Below are 20,680 nucleotides of genomic sequence, written 5' to 3'. Positions count from 1 at the left end.
ATGTATTTTAAGAAACTAAAACATCTTATTTTAAAATCAGCCTGTTGACCCATCCAAAGACTCTAAGTCAAACTGTTTGGCGGGACTGCATGATTTGCTGTCGTTGCACATACGGTCATTCATTAAGGTCGCTTTTGAAAACTGCCCTTTGGTCCTTTGCTTCACCTGACAAGCTTTTCTGAAATCCTGCTGATTTGCAGCCCTCTTCTGGAATGCTGTGCCAAAGCAAAATGCTCTGATGCAGACCCTCCATCTTCACCCTTAACTTTATAATAACTTAGCAGCTGTGATCAATACTCACAGGAGCCAGGAAGCTGTTTACTTTGCTCGCCATCTAGTCTCTCATTTTTTTGGAGTGTAGAAGTGGGCCAGTTGCCCCAGTGGTGGGTATGCCTAGTGGCAGTTGTGTAAGAGACAAAGAATTATGCCCCTATTAACTCAGATGAAGAGGGTATCGGTAACGGAGTCCTACCATACCTAAATGTCCAACCTTTATGAAATTAATTTAAAAGCGAGAACAAGCATCTGCACTCAGAACATTTAGAGAGCAGACTTCCTACAAATAAGCTGCCAAAAAAGCATGTGAGACACAGAATTACTTAGATCAGAGAGATAAGACAACAAAGGACATTTTGTATTTAAACACGGACACTTTCTTGAATAAACAAACCGTAGATTACCTACCAAGGGAACCCAATAGGTATAAAGTGCACCAAGCCTCATTTCAGGGACAAATTGAGAGCAGGCCAGAAGCAAGAAGTAAAGATTAAAAAAGTATTTGAACTGGTTAAACAGCACCTACAAAAAAAGGGAGGAGGGGAGAGGTTAATGGAGATCTCAGAGTTATGCATATTGAACTAGTGATAAGAGACATTCATTTCTGCTAGCTCCTGTAATGTCTAAATCCTAAATAATGATAGCAAAGTAGTGCTGGAAATAATTTCCAAAAGATCATCTTGGTGAATATAACAACATGCACACAAATGTAGCTGTGCTATACAACAGATTCTGCAGTAGTTAGTCTTTAATACATACATATAATTTTACCTTTAAACTTTTGATAAATACCACTCAGAAAAGTGACAGCAACTGTAAATAGTGGATGTCTAACCAACATTATGTTTTGCCTACAAAAATCTGCTAAATATATATTTAAAACAAATGCAGTTTGAACTTGAACTGGTTTTGAAAGTAGTTCCACTGTCCCTTGCATACTGAACCATCACCAGTCAGACCTCTGTTTCAACAAGGAGTGGTTTTGCTTTTAAACTGATGACAGAGACTATGGGCTTGGCTTCACTTACATTTTATAGCGCTCTAACTTGCTGGCTCAGGGGTGTGAAAAATCACCCCCGAGTGCAGCAAGTCAGAGCGCTTTAAAGCACTAATGTAAACAGGCTCCAAGAGCTGGGAGCCAAGCGCTTGGCGCTAATCCCCTTGTGGAGGTGGATTACCAGGAGTGCTGGGTGAGCACCCGACCACACTCACACTTCAAAGCGCTACCGCGGGAGTGCTTCCGCAACAGAGCTTTGATGTTTCCAATGTAGCCATGCCCATGACAATGTGAGCTGAAAGCACAGGGCATACATGATCTGGCCATGCATCATGATGGTTCTGTGGCCAGAGGGTAGGTAGCCTGTGGATGCAACACAGAAGAGATGATGATAGGGAGGAAGGCCATCTGCCCTGTTGCCATTGTCAGGGAGAAATTGGAGCCAGCAAGAAGAAGGGCCAGCCAGCAAGAAAGAGCGTACCACAGAAAACTACAGCCAACAGGTGGGCAACAAGGGGATGTCCAAAAACTGCCCCAATCTGCTTCTGACTCGCCATGTGTCTCTCCCTAAATAAAGTGCTCCCTCCGCAGAATAGCCTCAAGAAATTCAGTACCTCAGTGATTTCTTCAGGTAATCCTCTTATTTATAGAGGTGAGATCATCCAATCAGAGAACAGAACACATATCAGGTGACTTAGCTGCCTAATCACCCAAACCAGTATCAAATATTCAAAGGAATACTTGCTGTGAGCAGTTTTCAAAAATCCATATGCCCAAGCACATTCATAAGAACTCTTCATTGAAGGACTATGAATAAACAGATTTGAGAAAAGCATAATATGGGGGTGAGAGTGGAAGTTGTCAAATCTGATGAACAGGTTGTCTGTCCAGCTCATCAGGTGCTACACTGAGATAACTTATCCATAGGCCAAAAGAAATAAACCTGCCAGGTAACCCATTGAGCAACATATGCAATCTGATCAGTTGTATCCCAGCACTGGGAGAAGTTTCTCAATGAGCTTGCTTAAGAGACACATGTTGGACACTAGGTAATAGTCTACAGTCACCAGAGCATGTCTGCTCTGCCAGTGAATTTTGGAAAGAAACCCTGAATATGCTGCCAAAGAACTGACTGCCTGTGTGGGCCTGCGTGATTCAGTGGAACAAGAACCCCATGTAACAGTATAGAGGTGTTCTGGCTGCCATTCCAGCCCATGAGCTTCGAAAGCAGTAGCATAAGGGCTGCAATGAAATCCATCCACATGACTCGGGTAGATTCCATTCATCCCCTCCCTTAAATCCTATAAGCTTTGGGCAGAGTGAATTTGACCCATAGAGACAACAATGCGAGATTTGTATGGCATCTATTCTACAACCATATAAACTACTAGTTAATTTTACGTTCAACAAAAAGTGACGTTTAGGCAGTGCTGTGACTAGGCATTTTAGTGCCGGGGTGAGCAAGCATATTTGCACCCCCTAACCCCTGCCCCATTTTTCTGTCCTGATGGCTTTGCGCGCTGGGCTGTTGCCCTGCTCTGGTTATGGCCCTGAGTTTAGGCAAAGTGTGTGAAGCATATTCCTAACTACTTTAAGGGATCAGAATATTAGCTCTTTCCTCTGACTTAAGGTTCAGCATTCACTATGTAGTAAAAACCACTGAAAATGAGGAAGGTGTTAGGGGTACGGAGTCATGAAGTTTAATGGGCATACATACCCCAGGAAGAAATGTAAAAAAGTTGTATTTCTGATTGTTGATCACATTGCGAGGGTATCTCTGGTCTCTTTTTTCTGGATGGCCAAGCCAAACCGTACGAGGCCTTGGGTCTCTTCTTCCGCAGCATCTCATACACTCACAACACCTATTGGAAGGACATATTTAATTTAAGAAGTCTCCATTTTATCCCCCTCCGTGATCCAGCCTACGTCCCCTGCCCTCACTTAACAAAACAGCCCATATTTCTTCCACAAAACTTATTAAACACAGACTCTCCCCCATATCGTCCCCCAGCAAACTGCTAAATAAACCCATATAAAAACTACAGAAGCGTACTGAGCATTGCTGCTTGTTCAAATCACTTGCCATCTTCTATCTGTTCACTGTCCATTTAGATTGTAAGCTCCTTCGGGCTGAGACCTGGACTCTTTTTTGGTCTGCAAAGCACCTAGCACACTTGAGGCACTATAGGCCTGAGCCAAAGCCCATTAATGAAAAGATTTCCATGGGCTATGGATAAGGCCCTATATAAATTGTTTTACTGTTAATGATATGCAGCATTTTTATGGTGCTTTCTATGTTCAAAGCACTGCACAGACATTAACTAGTTAATCCTCATTAACATCCCTGAAGGGTAGGTGGGTAATGCGTTATTATTCCCTTTTTAGATGTGAGGAAACCAACATTGAGAGATAACGTGACTCGCCCAAGTCCACACATTGAGTTAGCTCATCTCTTCCAAGATTAGATTGGAAACATCTGAGAAATTCTAATTTGAGATTCATGTTCTCTTATCATTCCCTGATTGAAGTCTCACATATTAGCATGAAAAGATCACAGGCTGATGCAGCCTTAGATATAAGGAACTCACATAGCAAAAAAAGGATTCTGGTTTTGTTTTGTCCTTTACTGTCAAAACAAGTTTCTGGAACTAAGGAAACAGAGTAGCAGGGACGCTCTCTGCATTGACCCAATTGCAGGATCTAGGCCTGAGTGACACAAAACTGCTCTGACTATATTTTGCTGGAAGAGTTGTTGCTTTTCATTGTTTTACTTCATGGGTGCTGTATGAAGATCCACATGAACAAAAGGGTCAGTGAACTGACTATGGATGGGAAGCAGCAGAAATGTAAATACCCAAGATGCTGTTAAATGCCCAAATCAAACTAACTGAAAAAAGATGCAGACTTTCTCCCTTCCCTGCAACCCCCTTAAGTGATAGGAACCTTAGCTGATACTTTTAACAATAGAAGGTACAAAATATTCAGATAAATATAAATTTTATTTGGCCCTTCAGTGTGTGTCATAACACAGTATTTGGCAAAAAACAAATGCATGGAGTATTAATGTTTTTATTTCCTCCAAAACAGTCACACAGAAAAACATCAAAATTGTAAGCCTGTTTTGATTTTCTACCCAGATAGCATTCTTTGTGCCATGGAAGCCACTCTCGTCCCCAGCAGTGCCGACTTTCTATGCTCAACCACCCGGCTCTTCCCCAGGTCCAGCCCCCACTCCATCCCTTCCCCCCAGTCCCCACCCTGCCGCTTTCCGCCCCCTCCCCCGAGCCCTTGCTCCTCTCCCCTCCCAGCCAGTGTCTCCTGCACACCACAGAACAGCTGATCGTGGTGGGCAAGAGGCGCTGGGAGGGAGGGGAGAGGAGGAGAGGGGAGGGGAGATGGCTGCCGGTGGGTGCTCAGCATCCACCATTTTTTCCCTGTCAATGCTCCAGCCCTGGAACACCCACAGACTCAGCACTATACTCCTCCCATCACCAACTTTAAATTAGCTAAAACAAACAAGAAATAAACATTTCCAGCTGTAATCCATTAATCTACTCTTCCCCCTTTTCTGGGGCTAACATTAAGGCTATGTGACATCTCCCCTGTCCTTTAGTAAAAGCCACAGAGGGAAATCCTGAAAGCCACAAATTTCAGCATAACTTGGGTAAAACTGATATTGTGCCTACAGGATACCTCCTACTGTACTGTAGATGTATTTGAAGTATGAATGATAAAATACTAGCCAAGCTACAGTATAAAGGAATGTTTCTATATCACCTACTTGCAAAACATGAGTATCTGCCATTTTGGCCCTATCATGAGTAATAAAAAGACCAAGGCCTGATCTTGCTGTAGCTGAAATCAACAAATTCTAAAGAGATACATTTGCCAGAATCAGAAAACCGAATACATGTCATATTTCAGATAAATACTATATATAAGTTAAATTTCCTCCAACGTATGTTAGGACATGAACTCCCAGAAATCTATATTCATGGCTTTTGAAAGTAATCAGTGTCACCAATTCTCCTGATATTTGATGTTTTTCTTAAAGTCACAAGATTCCCAAGAGGTCAGATTACATGAGGATCTCGTCTTTCTTTTTTTTTCAGCCCTGCTCGTGGCAGACTAAAGACAGAAAATGTGACCTGAGTGTTCCCTAAAAACTCAGAAACCTGAAGGGAAATAAAAATAACCCCCAAATCATTCTTTCTAAAACCCTCAAGATTTTAAGGCACTCATGATTTTGGGAGCTTGACATGATTTTTAAATCTTTAGAGTTGGCAGTATTGAGTGAGTTTTCTTCCACGTGGACAGCTGAAACTGCTCAGGACCTCCCTCTTTCATGGCTATTTGTAGACTGGGCATGTTATTCGGAAGCACTGGTAGCTGCCACACCCTACAGTTTACACATGGGGTGGAATTCAGCCCCTCTGTCCTGTTTACAATCCTCACAAAAAGCTCCTGTACAGCACAGGGCAGGCAGCGCAGGTCAATGTCTGCTATCGCAGCTGTAATTTCAGAAAACAAATTTCACTATCTATTGCCCGAAAATGGTTTCAGGCAGTTGAAATCCACATTCGTATGAAACTCCACTTCACTCCCAAAGAATGTGAACAATATCAGTTTGTACTTTGTCACTGTGTCACAATCAATAGTTGTGACATCACTGAGCAGCATGCACCAATCTTTCTTTCTATTGCTACACCTTAGGACACATATTTGCTGAATTACTAAAGTGAATCCTATCCGTAATGGGAGGGTTACCCACATTCTGCTAAGAAAAAGCAATGGCTTAAACACCCGAGCCTGCAGTGTTTATGCTCAATTAAATCTATGCACCTTTTGCATATGGTTCCTGACCAGGCTGTAAACTTGTACAGTTCCCTCGGTCTCCAGCTCCATAAAGAACACAGTACAATTCTGTCACTCTCCTGCTGATTTGGTAGTGATTTGGAATTCCATACTCATCCTGAAGAATATGGTCTCCCAATCTTCTCCCCAGCAAATAATTATTACATCTTTTCAAACCTATAATCGGAATGATCCATTCCATGTCCCATCAGTCCAAGGCAGGCTGCACCCTATCCCAAGGCCAGCTCTGTTTGGATCAGCAGTGTCGTTAAAACATCCAATGCAATACAGCAATCCTCTTTTTATTATCCACAAGTCAGTTACAAACATTTGGCACTTCTTCTGACACAACTTGACATGCATTATACTGCTTTGATCCCAGTTATAATAGCTAGCAAAAAATCTGGTCCCAAATGGATCAGAAAGAACTCTGACACAACTTGACATGCATTATACTGCTTTGATCCCAGTTATAATAGCTAGCAAAAAATCTGGTCCCAAATGGATCAGAAAGAAATACAAAGGCCCCTAATACCCAGGAGAAATGGAGGAATAGGAGAACAAACAGATGAACATAAGAACGGCCTTACTGCGTCAGACCAATGGTCCATCTAGCCCAGTATCCTGTCTTTTAACAGCGGCCAGCACCAGATGCTTCAGAGGGAATTAACAAAAGAGGGCAATTATTGAGTGGTCCATCCACCGTCATTCAGTCCCAGCTTCTGGCAGTTGGAAGTTTAGGGACACCCAAAGCATGGGGTTGTGTCTCTGACCATCTTGGCTAATAGTCATTGAAGGACCTATCCACTGTGAACTTATCTAATTCTTTTTTGAGGCCCAGTTACACTTTTGGCCTTCATGACATCCCACAGCAATGAGTTCCACAGGTTGACTGTGCGCTGTGTGAAGAAATACTTCCTTATGTTTGTTTTAAAGCTGCTGCCTATTCATTTCATTGGGTGATCCCTGGTTCATGTGTTATGTGAAGGGGTAAACAACACTTCCTTATTCACCTTCACCACACCATTCACGATTTTACAGACTTCTATCATACCCACCTTAGTCGTCTCTTTTCTAAACTGAACAGTCCCAGTCTTTTTAAATCGCTCCTCACATGTGTATTTCTGTATCTGCTAGAAGATACAGAAATTTCCCACTCTCCTTTGTCCTTACAAAAGGACACACTCGGGAACAGTCTCTCTCTTTTTCAAAATGGCAATGCTGTAGCCTTCCAGGTCAGCAAAGATTGTTTTTCCTTCAAGTTTCCTCCTGTCACTGCTTGAAATAAAAGCTAATGTTTTCCCCCCTTTTTATAGCAAAAGGATTTGTATTAGATTTCACTGACATTTGAAATACAGCCCAGTATCAGATGCAAGCTTACAACAGAATGCCTTGGAGATCAGATAGAAATGCATATCTGACTCACTACATTAGATAACAATGTCAAGATGTCTGCCTTAAATTATAACAGTCATCTGCTCAAACAATTTGGGTAACTGCGTATCTAACTGATCAGAAATAAAGCAAGTAAATTTCCATTTAAGGAAGTATTCAATGCTTTCCGCAGGTAAACTCTCTATATACGTATTGCAGAACAGGAAACAGCATGATGAATAGAGCACACCATTCACTGCTACAAAGGTGGTTTTATACAAAAGTATCAGCTTTCATGCATTCCACCCCCATCTGCAAATAAACACAGGGAAAAAAAAAATCTTATCTGCTAAGTAAACTCCTTCAGAATCCAAAAATCTTGAAAATCCAATTGGTTTACAGAAGCTAGCACGGAAAAGGTAGTCTAACTCAAAGTATTTCATGGACATCTAACTGGATTAAACTTTTATAAGAGGCATTTTCTCACTCTTTTTAGACCAGTGCAAAATGATTTCCCACATAATCAGATCACTATTTTGATGTGATTACATTTCACTAAGAAGCAGTAAGTGAAACATCATCCGATGAAGTGAGCTGTAGCTCACGAAAGCTTATGCTCAAATAAATTGGTTAGTCTCTAAGGTGCCACAAGTCCTCCTGTTCTTTTTGCGAATACCGACTAACACGGCTGCTACTCTGAAACTTATCAGAAAGATAACGTGTGTGTGTTGTGGTATAGCCTAAGGGCACCAGTTAGATCAGAGCCCCATTGTGCTAGGTCCTGTACAAACATACCGTGACAGTCCCTACCCCCAAAGAGCTTATAACCTCAAAAGAAAAAATTATAATAAAAGTGATCACTATAACTATTAACTTTCGCAAAAACCTTCCTCACAGAAAGCGTGGAATCAAATAAAAATCTTGTCCCATATTACACAGTACTGCAGAGTACACCACTACTGCTCCTAAAGGTGAAAGACCTATGGCTTCTCTCGACAGAATTACAGGCGGTTATGATTACAGAATAGTAGTTTTGGTCGAGAAGAAGGGTGAAATGCCATCAGCTAAAACACTGGATCCCAGCACTGGTTCCCTACAGCTTTGTCACGTTTCTGTAAAAACACACTGTGTCTAAATTATGGGTTCATCACCTTTTTCGGTCTATAACAATATACAGGTCAGCTTTATCACAGCCTCACCAGTTAGCATCTGCTGCTCACCCACAAACTATTTGTTCATTTGCTAGAGGAAAATGTATGAGAATTCTGGAAAATTTAATAGAAATAAATACAGCTTTCAATGTTAGTAACTTGACTGATTGAAGCAATGAACAGATATCTCAACTTATTGGAGTAAAATAATCTAGAACATCTTTTACCCTTCAAGTATCTATAATGACAGTTTCTGATTTTTAATGTGCGCTTTCACCCAGGTTATTTACATTTGATTACTTTTAGAAAATGACACTGTGTGTTACTCTGTGTTTGTACAATACCGAGCACATTTTTGACTGGTCTTTAGGTACTAACATAATAAACGTGATTCATAATAATTCAAAATCTATCCAATTTCAAAAGAGAGTTAAAAGTAGTTTCCGGTACCAGTCTTGCATCTGAATCTCCCTGCCAATTTTTGCAGTTTTGCAATCACACTTTCCTGTTTTTTAAAAGTTTACCCCATCTTTCAGTCAGTGAGGAGAGAAAAAGGAGGAATGGAAGACAGACACAGAAAAAACTATGGGAAATTGACTTATACAAGGCAAAACAATTAAATTGACCTCACAAAAAGTGTAGTCAAGTTTACAAATTAAACTTTAAAAATATGTTTTTTTAAATCTAATTCTAATCATAAGTATTTAATTACGTCTATTAAAGGTGTTGCTTGTAGACTTAGGGAAAAAAAATTCAGACAGAGCTGTGATTTAAGTCAATAATTTTCCTTTAAACTATACTAGTGCTATTTAAGAAATAAATTAATGAAAATGTTGGTGCTCAGAGGGGTGTCAAAAGGGAAATATATTTGTTCATTTTTAGGAATGGGAGGATTGTTTTCTCAAATCTCAATGAGAGAGGAAAGCGACACAAAGTTAGCCAGATTTACTCATGTTAACTGCTGTATTTAGAATGACCTTCAGTGTGAAGTTCTAAAACAGAGGCTTTACCAAAAGGAACGTGCATTTACAGTGCTCAGTTTATTTCCACAACCTGCTTCACAATTCCAGACAGACTCCTGCTAATCACATATTAGAAACCAAAGCTACTTTTGCTTATCTTTCAGGTTGAGCCTCTTTTAGGGATTTTACTGAGAGAAATAAAGAGCTACATATCTTTATAGTTACATGAGGAGATAGGGCGAAAAGGGGGACCAAATATTTTAACACAGAACTTCTAATATGTTCTTGGGTTATTATAATTCACCAATATGTTCCAAAGATTATTTTAAATTATCCAAAACTAACTTCTAAAACTTTAAAGGGTATAAAGAGCTCACTGATATGTTTCTTCAGAAATGCAATAGAAAATTACATGAATGATGCTAACATAAAACAGTGGCTTGAATGTTCTTATAAAAGGGAGTGCTCTGTGTTGGGATAAATATACACATTTTAAACAGCACTTAGTTTCTTTAAATTACTATGAACTTATAAATCACTGAGTATATATAACACCTAACATGATTTTAGTAACAAGGCAGATTTGACCATAGTTAAAGCTCAAGATCCTGTCCAGCAAATCATTTAAGCATGTGAATTGTCTCATATATTTCAATAGGGAAACTCAAGTGCTTAAAGTTAAGCACAGGCTTGAATGCTTTGCTGGATCAGGGTAAGACTAAACTAAAGAAGTAGACCCTACCAAAGGAAAAAGAGGAGTAATGGACCATGATTTAACTCTAGGTGCTAAAGTGAAAGTGAGAGCACATTTTGTAAACAAGGCTATCATCTCACACAATATCCCCACTACAAACAGGAATGTTGCTATTGGAACAGTACTTCACTACAAACACAAGTATTGAACAACAGTTAATTATGTTAATTTTTAATAATTCATTTCCAATTTCTGCAACTCCTAGCCAACCAAAGATTTCACAACTTCGTTAGATACGGGGGAAAGAAAGTTCAACATGTACTTAAACTCGAGAAAAAAGACTTCCTGCCTATCTGGGTTCTGAAAGTGATACATATAATATTGTCCAAGTAAAGAAGAATTATCGCTACTTACAACACATTTGATTTCCAACACATGTGCAGGGAATTTACAAGAGATTCCCGTATTATATTTTCTCTTCTATTTGAAGGCATTTTTAAGTGATCACACATAGTCCTGGATATCTATTTATATGCTGTTTGTACTTTCATACTATCTACAGAACCTTATAATAAAAAAGGCAGAACTTGACCTATGCAGTTCTGTAACACAGACTTTTTATCCAATTTAAAGACTGCAGTAAAAAAAACCCAAAAAAACAGACGTGTTACTCCAGTCGGCAATAATACAAATCCATGGGTTGCAGTTGATGGTTTAATGGACTAACCGGAAAAGTCAGTCAGCAAGTTTCAGAATCACATTACATCCAACCTTCTCCAGAAAATGTAAAACTAAACAAAGAAAGCATGTGCCAGTGTATTTCCACAGATAGGTTTAAAAATATAGCTAACGATGCCAGGAATACAAACTTTGACCTTTATCACTTGTATGTTCGAGAAGATCCCTAAAGAGCTTTTTGTTATGAAAGCTTATAGTCAAACCACCACAGCTGGAATTTAACACCTATTCACTTCCCTGACCTTGTTTTTTCCTGTTGTCCCACAAAACAGCAAAGCAATCTGGACAATCTTGTTGACTGGGTAGAGAGCAGAAACTTACAAACCAAACTAAACATATCCACGAATGCTGAATGGCAACAGTTCATCTCTACACATCACTTATGCAGGTGCAGTATGTCTACTCATTTGATAAATTTGTAATGGAACTTTCAGCAGGAAAGCAGATATTTCTGTGGTGTAGACTTGCGTGCCCATTCCTAGAAGCAAATATTTAACTTCTTGGGAAGATACTCAACTACATTTAACATTCTTTAAAGTCCTCATTGAAATCTTATATTTTGTTCTCTGAAGATAGAATTCTAAAACTCATTATTTCTGCTTTAACATCCTGCACTCACATACACGGGCTCGTCTTTCACTAAACACAATAATTATTAATGAATTGTTGTAACAGCAGTTGGTGTTTTAGCAGATCAAGGCTAGGACTGCGTATTCAAGAGTTAACAATAAAATTCAGACAAATCACAGGATAACTGCTTAAGTGAAAGAAGGTGTGGAATGATTGTTAGCGAGGAGATCAACATAGAAAAACTTCAGGACGCCTCTTTAGTGTTTTCTTTCTTCCCCTTTGGAAACTGAATTATCTTAACCTCTCAAAAATGCATTTGATAATGCTGATCAATTGGAACCAGGAACAATCTGTCATATTATTGAAAGTTCGCTCTTGACTTTTCCTTGCAGGTTATTGAGAAGTCAATCAATAAGTCAGCCCTTAAAGGTGGGGTTTTCAACCTTTTCCAACATAAGTCACTTGTTTTCCTTAAAGAACTGTACACAGACCCTAAATGCCAAACCTCAAATAGCTTGATCAATCAACCAATGCATGTTCTTTTTTTTTTTTTTAAACAGGATTTGTGTTAGAAAAATAAAGCTTTAAGAAATGGATTGTGTAGGAGGGAGATGCAAGTTTACCTGGAAAACCAATAGATTTTTTTCCCTTGGGGCAGGTTTTTGTTTGCTTTAGATGGTTTTTTGTTGTTGTTGTTTTCTGGGGGGGAGGGGGGAGGTGGCAATTGTGGACAAGGATGTTGCAAAATATTTTACTATTCCTATGAAATCATTAATAAATTCAAATTGCTTTTTTTAAAACCAAGAAAACACTGGACACTTTTTGAATGGGTACCAACCTATTACACTACCCCAATCACATGGAGATGTAGTTAGGATTAGTTAACACATTTCAAAGTTCAATAATCTAAAGTATTATTCTACATAAGAGTAACAAAATCAAACAAAATTTAAAAGTCTTTCTACATAAAATGAATCATCAACTGCTAAAGTTAGAAACACTCAAGATATTTCCACTTTTTTCAGATGGAACTAAAAATATTGCCATTAGCTACTAATGTTATTTAAATTATATTATATTTTCTATTTTATACTCTATTCTACTAATATTGATAAACACCTGCAGTATCACAGTAGCAGTCATGATGTATATAGTTGTTGAGCTAAAGCACATTACTCTAAAATAAATTTTTTACTGAATTTTTTAATTACTTCCTTTTTAAATAAGGTACAAAAACATTCAAATGAAAATGTTCATAGAGTATGAAAACAAGTTGTTCTATATTCAAATCAAACACTTACTGTTTGGGTCAAAAAATTACTAACAGCATTAACCCAAGTTATAGGTTTCTACAACAATCCATAATCTATCACAACAGTTATGATTTCAAAGGGTCAGAAAAATTACGTAAAAATCTCATTCAACGTGTTTATATCATTTGCAACTTTCAGTTGTATCTGCTGCCTTTGTTGACTGAGGCCCTTTTATCCTGCAAAAGGATCCATGTGGATCCAGTTTCAGATAGGGTCTGTCAGTACAGGCATCCATTCATTCATACCCAATAGCAGAACTGGACCCTGGACTAAGTGTTTTTTAGGATCGCATAGTCAGTACAGCTATAGAACAGTGAGCTGGGTTCTACTCTGCCACATGCATAATCAGTAGAACTGTTATCTATGGTTCGGATCCTGCAGTTAGAAATATGCAGTTCAGACCCTTATGCCTGCACAAAGCACCGGTGAAGTACGAGAGGGTCCACACAAGTGGACCTCTATGCTTGGGAGGGTCTGTCAGGGGCCTAAATTCTTCTTACCAAATCTTTATTACTGGTGATGAGGCAAGAGGCAGAAAGACAACATCTTGATTTGCAGATATCAGGCTAAATTTGCAGTAATAGCCATAAAAAAAAAATCCACTGTCAACTGATTAAATTTTATACAAGAGGTCATTAAGAAATACCCATGGAAACATTTTGGGGAGCACTTTTCAGAGGATACCACCACTTTGCCATTATATTCCCTTGACTTTTTAAACTGATTTATATTATTTAGGATGTTTTTGCATTGTAAGTGGCTGTGCAGCAGGGCCAAGTGCGCACTTAATAAATAAAGGCCCCGATACTGCACTTGACTTTGCATGAGAGAAACACTGTTCCTGTCTGTAGCCCCTTTGAAATCAATGCAGCTCTACACAAATGCAGAGGTTTACCCACACAGTCAGAGGCAGGATAGGGGCCAAAAATCATTTATTCATCTATTCACTCCAATCTCTCCCCGTTGATTACAAGTGAGCTAATTTACCATTTTAATGGAACCATTAAGCTCAATACCATAACAGAGTAACCATGTGACCTATTACTGGAATCCTTGTCCTTCTTCATCCCATTTCCAATTATTCTTTGGTTTTCCTCACTTGTTGCATCACATTTACTATTATTTATTACTTGCATTACCACACCGCCTAGGAGCCAGAGTCATGGATCAGGATCCCACTGTGCTAGGTGCTGTACAAATGCAGAACAAAAAAACAGTGCCTGCCTCTACATAGTCTCTACATAGGCACAGCAGTCTTCCTGCATGATCTACATAGTAGGAATGGGTCCTTAGATTAGAAGGTGCTCAGGGTAGAGATCAAGTCTTTGCATATGTTCTTTGATATGCTTGGTACATTTGGGTACTGTCCATAGCAAGAAAGCAAGCCACAGCTTTTTGTCTCAGGATACATAACCCCCAGAAGCCCCTACAGAGGTACGGGCTGTGACACTATCATCAGCATTTTGAGATTACTCAATACCATGTCTCTTTTTGAACTGACATTATAGACTCCAGAGAGTGGTTATCAGGATGTCATAGCTAAATTGGCATTTTTATTTGGGTGAGATAACTATATAACTCAGTCAAGACCAGACCAAGGTGACAAGAAAATTGTGAAAAACGTGTCCATTACTCAAGCAATACAGCTGCAGAATTCAGAAGTCACCCTTGCCTGCACACTGGACGGGGCGGAGGGAGGGGGTCAATGTTGTGGCTATGGCCAAGAATGGCTACTGCCATCACCAACTTATTAAAACACCTGTTTCTCCTTGACATGGTCCACAGCCAACCTTTCCTTTGTCACATCTCAGTAACGGTACTGTAATGAGTTCCTCACTGTGTTTCCCTTGAAATGCATCTGGAAGCTGAAACATGGCTGCTGCCTTGTAAGGAGGAGGAAGATCAGTAACGTGGACTTCCCTCCATGGCCTACGCTGGCTGCAAGTATTTCAAACAGTTCTAGCTCTTTGTTCATATACTCAGAGACCTAAATGAATGACTTCATATACTAATACAATCTCCTCTTGCCTTATGTGCCTTCCCAGCAGTTACATTCAGTTTGAGAGGTCTACTGTTAAGTTAGGGTCAGAGACTTTAAGGTCAGAAGGGATCACTGGTCAATTATTATTAATTTATATATATTACAGTAGCACATAGAGACTCCAATCAGAGATGTGGACCTCATTGTGCTAGGCACTGTATACACATATAACGAATGCCACAAAGAGTCTCTTACAATCCAAGCAGCAATCAAAACCATATTATAAGGTAGGGTCTTCCAGAAGTTAGTATAAACCCCCAAAAAAGTGGTATCCAGGCTATTATTATTTGCATTGCAGTACTACATAGAACGCCCAGTCATGGGCCAGGACCCCATTCTGCATCTGCTACCATTTTCTCCCTGTTCCTCTCTAATTAGTTGGAAATGGATCATTTTGTGCCAGGGGGCTTGAGATGGATGACAGAGCAAGGACTTATACTGTCTGGCTGGTTGCTCTCTCTTAAGACTTATAATATTTGGGGGGAAAGGGAGCCTCTTTGCTTTGCTTAGATACTTTGCCAATGCACCCGATATATTGATCAAATAAACTAACTTATGTCAGAGGCTGTTTGACAAAAGACAAGACTCTGAAAATCACTGTAAATAAGTCACTTTTCTGGAGTGTGCCGGTCTTTAAAAAAAGAGAGAGAGATCAGGACTTGTATAAAGAAAAACAAAAAAGTCACAGAATCTCAAACCACTAAATCAATGCAGCATCATAAGAGCAAGCTGTCAACAGTTCTTGCTAGCACAGGAAATACTGCCTCCAAGTGAGAGCTCCCTAGCCAGTGACATAGGGCTAGTGCTTACGTTACATCAGGGTAATTGCTGTCAGCATCTGCTAACAAGGCACACCACAACAGAATGCCCAAGAGAGACCTATGGAGATTGTGAAGACCTCTAAGAAAGCAAATCAGCTAAGGAGCATTGAGGAATACCCTAAGCCCCTCATATAGCTGATCCTTTATCTCATAACTGAACTTTAAGCAGTGGCCAACCCAGGAACTGTCGTTAACAGATTACTACCATGACTGCTATATAGCACACATGTTCCACAGTCTAGTCCTCAGTGTCCAGGCCAACTTCACATTATTAAATCAACATACTATCAGCTACATGACAGAAACGTTATCCATCAACAGAACACTGTAGGTTGCTCAACAACCTCAGTTAAAAAGAATCCAAATCACAATTATTAACCAAAAAATGTAACAAAATGGTAATTAATATGTACTCTTCCTTATTTGTTCCAACACAATCATTATTTCTTCTGAGATTTTGGTGTATTTGCTACAACTGTATATGATATTTAAAACAAAAAAGATTAATTTGTCATTGGATCACAATTTGTCATCATAATACAACATTACTTTCCAGTCAGCAAGTTTAGATTCCAAATCTATACACACATTTTGTACTGGTACAATGTTGTCAGTTAGGGTTGTGATTTTTTTTTTTTTTTACTGAAATAGTTATACCAGTACAACCCCTAGTGTGGGCACAGTTACATTGGTATAAAATACTGGTACAGCTTATTCCCTTACCTGCATGGGAATAGCTACACAGGAATAAGATGGGTTTCAGAGTAACAGCCGTGTTAGTCTGTATTCGCAAAAAGAAAAGGAGTACTTGTGGCACCTTAGAGACTAACCTGGATTTGTGAGAAAACCTGGATTTGTGCTGGAAATGGCCCACCTTGATTATCATACACATTTTAAAGAGAGTGGTCACTTTGGATGGGCTATTACCAGCAGGAGAGTGAGTTTGTGTGTGTGTGGGGGGGGGGGGGGGGGGCGGAGGGTGAGAAAACCTGGATTTGTGCTGGAAATGGCCCAACTTGATGATCACTTTAGATAAGCTATTACCAGCAGGAGAGTGGGGTGGGAGGAGGTATTGTTTCATGGTCTCTGTGTATATAATGTCTTCTGCCGTTTCCACGGTATGCATCCGATGAAGTGAGCTGTAGCTCACGAAAGCTCATGCTCAAATAAATTGGTTAGTCTCTAAGGTGCCACAAGTACTCTTTTTCTTTTTACACAGGAATAAACCACCTTTATATCAATATAATCAATACATCATCAGGGGTTGCACTGCTTTAGCTGTACCAATATAATTAAAATGGTAAGATCTGTAAGTAGCTAGAACCCTTTGTTATAAAGTTATAAATATATTTGTTCCTGAAAACAAGTGTATTGTCATTAATAAAACCCACTCAGTGAAGCAACAACCTGCATTCTGCCTATGCTGAGCTAAGCAACAGAATGATCCTGATCAGATGTTAAATGATAAATACATTAAATGAAAATCTATATTCAAATAGCTTGCCATACACATCCTCCCCTTCCCCCAAGATAATCTACCAACAAGCCATCCAGCCAAGGGTTTCATAGCCCTCCCAATCACCAGGGTGCCTGAGTGCCACTGAAGTATATGGGCTGATTTTCAGAGGAGCTGAGCTCCCATTGAGAAAGTCAATACGTCTGAAAATCTGGCCATTGCCAGTTTGTTCCTGACACTACGGCTTAAAGCTGTCAGGCTATTTCTTTGTTTACATTTGTGCAAGGAAGAAAAACTGGGTGTGAGCTCTTCATAACAGCAGTAATAAATGGAGTGCCAAGTGACTTCATCTAAGGCTCATTCCTCAAGCTTGGCAATATACGAGCCTCCAAGAGGGCTCTGTTCTTTCATTTCACCCAGCCTGAGATGCACAGGTCCTGCAGTCACAGGGCGAGACGGCAGGGAAGGGGCTCTCCGCCTGCACAAGGGAGCAGGGCCTATCGTTTTAGCGTAACCAGGTTGCCATGGCAGGATCCTGCCCTTTTCTTGCAGTTCGCTGGGCTGGGATCGCGGCGCTGGGTGTGCCACAGACAATGGCGTCAGGAACAACCTGTCAGCTCCTGCCGGAACGCCGCTGCGGCCGCCGCCCTGCAGGACCTTGGCCAGGCAGCCCCGGGCGAGAGAGGAGACCTAGATCGGTCCCCTAGTAATGCCATCTTCCAACACCAGCTCTCAGCCTCCCCGGGGGGGGGCCTGCAAGGCCAGCGACCCTCCGAGGCCCCCTCCCAAAAGAAGGGAGCTTTTCCCAGTCCAGCCTCCCCTTCCCAAAGGAGAGGGGACCCCCTAATGCCAGAGCCCGCTGTGTCCTTTCCTGGACGGGTTGTGCGGCTGCTGCCCAGGGGCCGGGCCCTGCTGGAACAAACAAAGGCGAGCCGGGCCCCCTGCGCCCCAGCCAGCCACATGGCGAGAGAGCCGGGGTCCCCGGCGCTGCCGGGACGCCTCTCCCCAGCCCAGGGAGGAGGAGGAGGGGGCAATCCCCACCCATCGCTCGCTCCCTTCCTTCCTTCCCCCGAGAGCGGACCGGGGAGCCGGTTCCAGGGCGGGGCTGGCTGCCCAGCACCAGCCGGAGCCCAGCCGGACACATCAGCCACCGGGCAGGGCCCTAGAGGGGCGCAGCCCCCTGCAGCCGCGGGGCAGCAGCCCAGCCAGCCGGGCATCGGAAAAAGCGAAGCCGGGGTTTGGATAGCGACGGCAGCCGCGGGACCCGAGGGGAGCGCCCGCTGCGGACCCCGCGCTCACCCGCTCCGGTGCTTGCTGTCCATCCGCTTCTTCTGCCTGACGGGCTGCAGGGGGATGTTATCGGTCATGGCCGCGGCGGCTGGGCGCAGCCGGGGAGGAGCGGAGTGGGATCGGCTTCCCAGCAGCGCCTCGGCCCGGCCTCTCCGCGGTCTGACAGCGCCGGGGAGGGGGGCTGGGCTGGGCCGGGCTTCCAGCACGCAGGTAACGTGCCCGCTCGCCGCCTGCCACTCGCACCGGCCGGGCTCAGGCCCCCTCCGCCGGGCGCTGCACCCCTTGCGCACCTCCTCCAGCTGAGCTATGGCACTGCACCCGTATACCCCACCCCAGCCCCCTCCTCACCCACGGGTCACTGCACCCCTAGACCCTACCCGCTGGACACTGCACCCCAACCCACATCCTCACCGAGGGACACTGCACCCCACACCCCATCTACTGGTCACTACACCCCTAAAACCCACCCGCCTGACACTGCACCCCCAACCCCCATCCTCACCCACTGGACACTACACCTCACATCCTATCTACTGGCAGTGTCCCCCTACACCCCACCCCTAACCCCTATCTTCACCCACTGGACACTGCACCCCACACACCATCTACTGAACACTGCACCCCTAAAACCCACCCGCCCGACACTGCACCCCAACCCAAATCCTCACCTACTGGACACTGCACTTCTAAACCCCACATGCTCGACGCTGCACCCCCACACCCCATCTACTGGTCACTGCACGTCTAAACCCCAACCGCCCGACACTGCACATCACACCCCATCTACTGGCCACTGCACCTCTAAACCACACCCACTGGCCACTGCACCTCTAAACCCCACCTGCTCAACACTATACCTCCAACCCATCTACCGTCCACTGCACCCAAAAACCCCATCTGCTCGACACTGCACCCCTAAACCACACCTGCTCGACAATGCACCCCCACACCCCATCTACAGCTCACTGAACTCCTAAACCACATCCACTGGACACTGCATTCCATGTGCTGCACCTGCCCATACACCTCTGGTCACTGTACCCCTTCCCACTGCACCTGCCCACAACCCCTCTGGGAAACTGCCCTCAAGCCCTGTACCTCCCCCCCTGCACTTTCATGCCCCAGGCACTGGGTACTGAACCCCCTCCCACTGCACCCCCTCATCCTATCTACTTGTCACTGTTCCCTCTCTCAGATACCCTCCCAACTACTACCCAACACCCACCCCCGCAGGTACTGGCTCCTTTACCTCACTGACTTCCTGCACTCCGGCCCCTGGGCACTGATCCCTGACACTGTCCTTACAACCCCACCACCACCATCACCAATTTAGGTCAGTACAGTTCCCTCCTATGGCTACTCAAACCAGCTGGACTAAACACTATCCCAGTGGTTCTCAAACTTTTGTACTGGTGACCCCTTTCACATAGCAAGCCCCTGAGTGCAACCCCCCCCCTTATAAATTAAAACCACTTTTTTATATAGTTAAGACCATTATAAATGCTGGAGGCAAAGCGGAGTTTGGGGTGGGGGTTGACAGCTTGCGACCCCCCACGTAATAACCTCACAACCCCCTGAGGGGTCCCGACCCCCAGTTTGAGAACCCCTACACTATCCCGTTTACGTTCCCATGCTCTGTGCCCCTACAGCTTCTCCAGGCATCCCATCCCACAACACAGCTGCCTCCTCCTCCTACTCAAACAACAAGTTTCAGACACACTGTTCCCCCTACTACACCCCAGCTCCCTTTTCTGTCCCTACAACTCTCACAGTGTGTTAAGTACTTCCTCCTATTGCCTTCTCATCACCCTTGTGCTTCTTCATAGTTCTCCCTCTCCCCCAGCTGCTGTAACTTTCTGCCTGCTCCTGGCAACACCCCAAGCACTGGATCCGTTACTGGGAAGACACTGGTGTGGGAAAAGAGGTCTGGAGTTTGACATGGGGACTTAAAGGGGAGCAGACATGGTTGGGAGGGAGGCTGCCAGGAACTAAGGGTTTCAGGTGGAGATGAGGGTGGAGATCAGGTGTGCAGGAGGAGATGCTGAGGGAAGGACTAGCACTTGTCTTGCCTGGCTAACTAAGGCAATGTGGGGAGGCGGAGGCGATCCACACCATGATACAAGGCTACCATGAGGTCCTCCAC

General features: G+C 42.8%; 1 protein-coding gene across 2 annotated transcripts in view; it reads right to left on the bottom strand.

The window, feature by feature from the left end:
- The window catches only part of ATP9A (ATPase phospholipid transporting 9A (putative)), an 89,548-nt gene extending 70,773 nt beyond the window's left edge, over nt 1-18,775 (bottom strand). Inside the window, exons 1-3 of one of the 2 annotated variants that reach the window (XM_048820115.2) lie at nt 18,547-18,775; nt 2,991-3,135; nt 685-798 (exon numbers count right to left, since the gene is read on the bottom strand). In XM_048820115.2, the coding sequence (XP_048676072.1) occupies nt 685-798; nt 2,991-3,135; nt 18,547-18,614 (327 nt within the window). In that variant the 5' untranslated portion in view covers nt 18,615-18,775. The remainder of the gene's footprint in view (nt 1-684; nt 799-2,990; nt 3,136-18,546) is intronic. The other variant, XM_048820114.2, reaches the window with a different exon arrangement.
- Between the last annotated feature and the right edge of the window lie 1,905 nt (nt 18,776-20,680).

Source organism: Caretta caretta, chromosome 13, assembly GCF_965140235.1.
Source record: "Caretta caretta isolate rCarCar2 chromosome 13, rCarCar1.hap1, whole genome shotgun sequence".
Taxonomy (NCBI): domain Eukaryota; kingdom Metazoa; phylum Chordata; order Testudines; family Cheloniidae; genus Caretta; species Caretta caretta.
The sequence above is the reverse complement of the archived record's forward strand: the minus strand, read 5'-3'. Positions and strand labels throughout refer to the sequence as shown.